Source organism: Apium graveolens, chromosome 5, assembly GCF_009905375.1.
Source record: "Apium graveolens cultivar Ventura chromosome 5, ASM990537v1, whole genome shotgun sequence".
NCBI classification, from domain to species: domain Eukaryota; kingdom Viridiplantae; phylum Streptophyta; class Magnoliopsida; order Apiales; family Apiaceae; genus Apium; species Apium graveolens.
In genome coordinates this window covers 141139371-141145037 of record NC_133651.1, presented here as the reverse complement: position 1 = coordinate 141145037, position 5667 = coordinate 141139371, and the positions used below count along the sequence as shown (strand labels likewise).

The 5667-nt window shown below is 42.8% G+C and overlaps 1 protein-coding gene across 1 annotated transcript; it reads left to right on the top strand.

Annotated features, from left to right (window-relative positions):
- The first annotated feature begins 4287 nt into the window (after positions 1-4287).
- LOC141660409 (uncharacterized) lies at positions 4288-5268 on the top strand. The gene is made up of 2 exons (XM_074467394.1): positions 4288-4758; positions 4993-5268. Exons 1-2 carry the CDS (start codon positions 4288-4290, stop codon positions 5266-5268), a joined length of 747 nt encoding a protein of 248 aa, XP_074323495.1.
- The last annotated feature ends 399 nt before the right edge of the window (positions 5269-5667 follow it).

Sequence of the window (5667 nt, the reverse complement as noted above, 5' to 3'; positions counted from 1 at the left end):
AGGATTATAAGCGATAAAAGAATTCACTACAAAATGAAATGTTATACGATTAAACTATCGGGATGGAACGACAATCGCGTGTACGATAAATAATCGAATGAGAAATCAATTACATGCAAGTTGGCCATGCAAAACCAAGCTAACTAGTGGTTAGGAGATGTAACTAGGGAATTAGAAGCTAACTAGAATGGTTAGTGGAATAGTAGTAGAATAGTAAGTGAATAGTAATGGGGAGACAAGGAAGTACAAGGCCATAACTCCTCATTTCTACTCATCTAAATTATCAACCAAGCCATTTCTTTTGCTGATTATTATGCCCATATATACACACTATCAAACCCATCTTATACACTCGCACACTTTAACAAAAATAAGACAACCCCCCCCCCCACCTCTCTCTTGCTCTCTGATGTGCATGCAGAAAAGGAGGAAGAACCCTCTTCTTCACTTCACTTCTCCATCCTTCCCTCTATTAAAAATTCTATAAAAATTCACAAAGCTTCCTTACATCCTATTAAAGGTATGTCTATTATTTCATGGCCAAATTCTTAATGGTTTGTGAGAAGCAAATTCTTGAAGTTCAAGAACTTTATGGACTATTTTGACTAACATGGTTTCTTGGTGTTGTTTCTTAAGGATCTATCCCTTCTAAGTGTTTTTCAAGAAAACCAAGCCCTAATCATCTTAGTACTAACCCTCCTAGTGCTCAAGAAGGTATAACTTCCAACTCTTTAAAGTTTTAAGGGTGGGTTTACGAGTTATTTATGATGTAGTGTCAAGAGCCAAAAGTTTGTGTACGTGTGAGGTTGTTTTGCTCATATTCTTGCTAAGTACTTGAGTTTTTGAGTGCTGATGCTTGTATGTGATACTAGATAAAGTATATAAGGTGTATGTGGGTGGATCTTGAGAAGTAAAGAGTGTTGTGTTGGTCATAAGTAGTGATTGTGTCAAGAACTAGTAATTGAAATGGAATGTGAAGCCTATTGCACTTGGTCTGCCTTCTGCACTGTATTCGGCCATGTAAATATTTGAAACTTGTGAGTCACTGGCCATGACTGGGTAGATCTTGATTTTTAGTTTCTGTACATGTGTGGATCGTCACGAGGGGATTTACGATTTAGGAGTTATGACCGTTTTAGTGTAGAGCATTTATACTAAAAGCCAACTGCACATAGGCCACTTGTGTGATGAGTTTTAAAGGCTAAAAATGATTTCAGAATCTTGGAAAAATCATGATAATTAAATAATGAAGCAAGGAAGACTTTCCAAAAAGAATTTTAAGAAAATATTAATTTTTCAATTTTATAAAAATGTTTTAGTGAAGGGAATCGATAATCGCGTACTAACTAAGATCGTTGGTTATTGATTATAGATCGCCAACAAAAGCCCTGAGACCATACCACTCCTAGCACTCGAGGCAAGTTTACAAAACCCTATCACAAACAAATTATCCATGCTATATATACTGTTGTGATATTGATGCCATGATTTATGGTTCGAAAATATATGCTTGTCTGTGATATCAATACATTCAAATTATGCGATTGTTTACGAAAACAAACTTCGTTTTATACGAGTATGAGAAATTGAAACGTAATTTTAATATAATACAAGATAGTGGGAGTCGGAGATATTTTAAATCGATTTAAATCCGGAACGAGCCGGACGTGAGAGATTTCTATTTCAATAAACAAAGTACTTCCGTGTAACATACTATTTGTGACCCGAGCTAGTCTCATGTAGAGATGTTCTCGGCGTTCGCCCTTTTGAGATAATTTCCTTTGGTCTGTAATAACTTAAATACTTTAACATTAATTTAGTAATGTTTCTGAGCATATAACCTGTGTGTGTGTGAGTTTGGTTAAAATGTCGAGTAATGATGTGAAAAGAGGATTAATTATTTATTAGGCGATATTAAGTGATCGTAACAACCCGAATTCCCGACCTTGAATTTGGGGGTGTTACAGAAATGGTATCAGAGCCCTAGGTTATAAGTCTCGGAAACGTTAGGTGAATCAACTGAATCAATGAACTAGAACTCACATAGAGTTCGTAGTCGGGCTACGAGGGTAGCACTGACATTAAGAACCCTTAGGGGTGATTTAAGTATCCAAGGATAGTAATGCGCATGTTAAATGACTTGTAGGTACCTGATGTGTTAGACCCTGAGGCGGTAGAGGCGTATGAGAGAGAGCATGATGAGGCCCTTTTAGCTGAGACCGAGGTAGCTGACCCTGGCCCCACTGTGGGCTTAGAGGTATTCGAGTACCCGGAGACTGGCCCTGAGGAGGACCCGGAGGAGGACCCCACTGAGCCAGACACTGAGATAGCCCCTCTTGAGGATATTCCATACGGCAGCACGGAGGTTCCATCTCCAGAGATGATGAGGGTGGATGTGCATCAGAGGTCGATTGAGCGTTTGTTAGATCGGTTCTCAGTAGCCCAGGCTCGAGTCGCTGAGCTCGAGAACGAGACGGGAGTAGCAGATTTGATGGATAGGATGATAGCTCTGCTGGCCAGAGTCACTGCACTGACTGAGGAGTTAGAGGCGGAGGTAGGGGTAGCCACCCCAGTGAGGACACCCACCCCGCCCCATGTACCAGTTAGTCCCGCACGGACTGAGACCGACGACGGCATGGACCCTATTCTTGACGGTGTGGCAGCGACTCCTGCAGATTCCTCACTTCCACCACCCATACCAGTCATATCCCTAGCAGATCACGACTGGGTGGTAGGTCCCTATGCTACTAATCTGACAGCGGCCGAGGCCCGTATTGCCGAGCTGAGGAACCAGCTTTCCATCGAGCGGCACATGAGGATAGAGGCCCGAGGCAGGCGCGGATACCCCAGCGCCCGACGCGTGCGGAGGACCATTCGCCGCATAGAGCAGAGGACCATCGGTAGAATTCACCGCTTATCCCCACAGTGTGACTTGGTGAGTAGGCGCGAGGTTATCAGGGTTGTGGTCCACGCTATGAGGTGGATTCGTGATGTTGCTCGTGGCTAGTGGATACTGTTAGTAGTTGGTTGTTGTTCCTCAATGGTGGTACTTAGTTATTTTGTGATAGTTGTTTTGGTTGTTATCTTTGATAGTACCACCAGCTAAGGATTATTGTATTAAGGCATATTGTACTTTAATTATTCAGTATGTTGTACCCAGACCTGGCATATGGCCAAATTATGTATAATTATCGTGTTGAATAGTTACGATTTCTAGATTGTGGTTTAATCTTCTTTCATACCTGCATAATTTTATACTGTCATAACAAATCAGGAAGCATGAGGATTGGCAAATGAAAACAACCTAAATAAGTTTATGTAATAGGAAAATGCCGCCAAGGAGAATAGTAACAAGAACTCGCCCAGCTGCATCTGGTGGCCAGGGCAGTAATAATGAACAAGGGCATCGAGCACAGACCCCATTATTAAGAATTAATGAAGAACGAAATGAGTATGATGATGAGGACTATGAAGAGTCAGAGGCTGAAGATACTCAGGGGATGGAAGTGCCAGTGAACCCTATGGAGCAGTTTGTAGAATTTCTGAGGCAAAACTTGCAACAGCAACGACCACCCCAGCAACCCCAGCAGGCCATGGCTAATGCGTTTAAATCTTTCAAGTCGGTCAAGCCCCCAGAGTTTCACGGTGTTGCTGACCCAGTTCAGGCCAGGGCTTGGCTGAAAGAGGTAGAAAAGACCTTTGAGCGAATTGGCACTGAGGAAGCCCACAAGACTAATTTTGCCACTTATCTCTTAAAAGGTGAGGCTAACTATTGGTGGGAAGCCAAGAAAAATATGGAGCCCCAAGGGATTGTTAATCGAGAAAGATTCACTGAGTTATTTTTAAAGAAGTATGTCCCGAAGTTTATGGAGATACAGATGCAGTGAAAGTTCCTAGAGCTGAAATAAGAGAATATGAGCGTAGCGGAATATGAAGCTAAGTTCACAGAATTGTCGAGGTTTGTGCCACAGCTGGTGGGCACCGAAGAGCAAAAGGCTGAGAGATTTCAACAGGGATTAAAGTAGTGGATTCAGAATAAGCTGGCAATTCTAAAGATAACTGACTATGCCACTCTAGTACAGAAGGCCACAATAGCTGAAGCAGGGAGTGAAATGAGCCAGAAAATGAAGCAAACTAAGAAACGAAAGTTTGATGGTCGAAGCAGGAGTGTGGGGGGAGAGCTTCCCTAGTAAGTTTGTCAGGGGGACGGCCTCCCAACCCAACCGCAGTACAAGATTCGGGGGATCAGGGAGCGTGAGTGTGGCCCGGAGCGGGAACCAAACGGGAATGTCTTATCATTGCCAACCACGACCTCCTCTGCCAGAATGCAAGAGCTGTGGTAAGAGGCATTCTGGGCAATATATGCAGAAACCGGTGACATGCTTTAAATGTGGTAAGGTAGGGCACTATGCCACAGCTTGTAACCAGGAAGCGGCTAAGTGTTTTCAGTACGGAAAGACAGGACACGTGAAGAAGGACTGCCCTGCGGCAACCCCAGCTAGCTCGAGGGGTAGTGTAGATGCATCTAACAGAGTGCCGACTGCCAGGACTTTTAATATGACTGTGAAAGATGCCGTAAGGAATACCAATGTTATAGCAGGTACGCTCCTCCTAAACTCCAATCCCGCCAATGTGTTATTTGATTTTGGAGCTACTATGTCTTTCGTATCTAAGGAATTTGCTGAAAAATTGAACTTAAAAGTGGAACCTTTAAAAGAATCTTTGCAAGTGGAAATAGCTAATCAAGAGATTATCCCTGTAAATCAAGTTTATGCTAACTGCAACCTAGAATTAGGTGGAGTAAGATACCCAGTAGATTTAATTCCCTTTCGATTAGGGGAGTTTGATATGATATTAGGAATGGATTGGCTATCTAGAAACCATGCCCAGATTGATTGTGAGGGGAAGAAAGTAAAATTGAAAACACCTAGTGGGAAGGGTATAATAATTAAGGGGCAACGACAAACCAAGAAATTTCTAACTATGGTGCAGAGCAAGAGACTTTTAAGGCAAGGATGTGAAGCCTACTTGGCTCACATGGTGGATACCAAACGAGAAACCCCTGAGATCCACACCATACCTGTAGTAAATGAGTTTGAGGATGTATTTCTCAAGGATCTTCCCGGACTACCCGCGGATCGGGAGATAGAATTTGCCATTGATTTAGCTCCCGGCACGACACCAGTATCAAAGGCCCCGTATCCTTTAGCCCCCATCGAAATGAAAGAGTTGGCTGATCAGCTACAAGATCTATTGGATAAAGGTTAGACCGAGCGTGTCCCCGTGGGGTGCACCCGTGTTATTTGTGAAGAAGAAGGACGGCAGCATGAGACTGTGCATCGATTATCAAGAGCTGAAAAAGCTGACCATTAAAAACATGTACCCATTGCCAAGAATAGATGACCTCTTTGACCAACTAAAGGATGCAACGTGTTTTTCCAAGATTGACCTTAGGACAGGTTATCACCAACTTAAGATCAAACCGGAAGATATACCTAAGACTGCATTTCGCACTAGGTACGGACATTATGAGTTCCTAGTTATGTCATTTGGTTTGACTAATGCGTCCGCGGCTTTCATGGATCTGATAAACAGAGTCTTTAAGAAGTATCTGGACGAATGCGTGATAGTCTTCATCGATGATATTCTAATTTACTCTAGATCGGA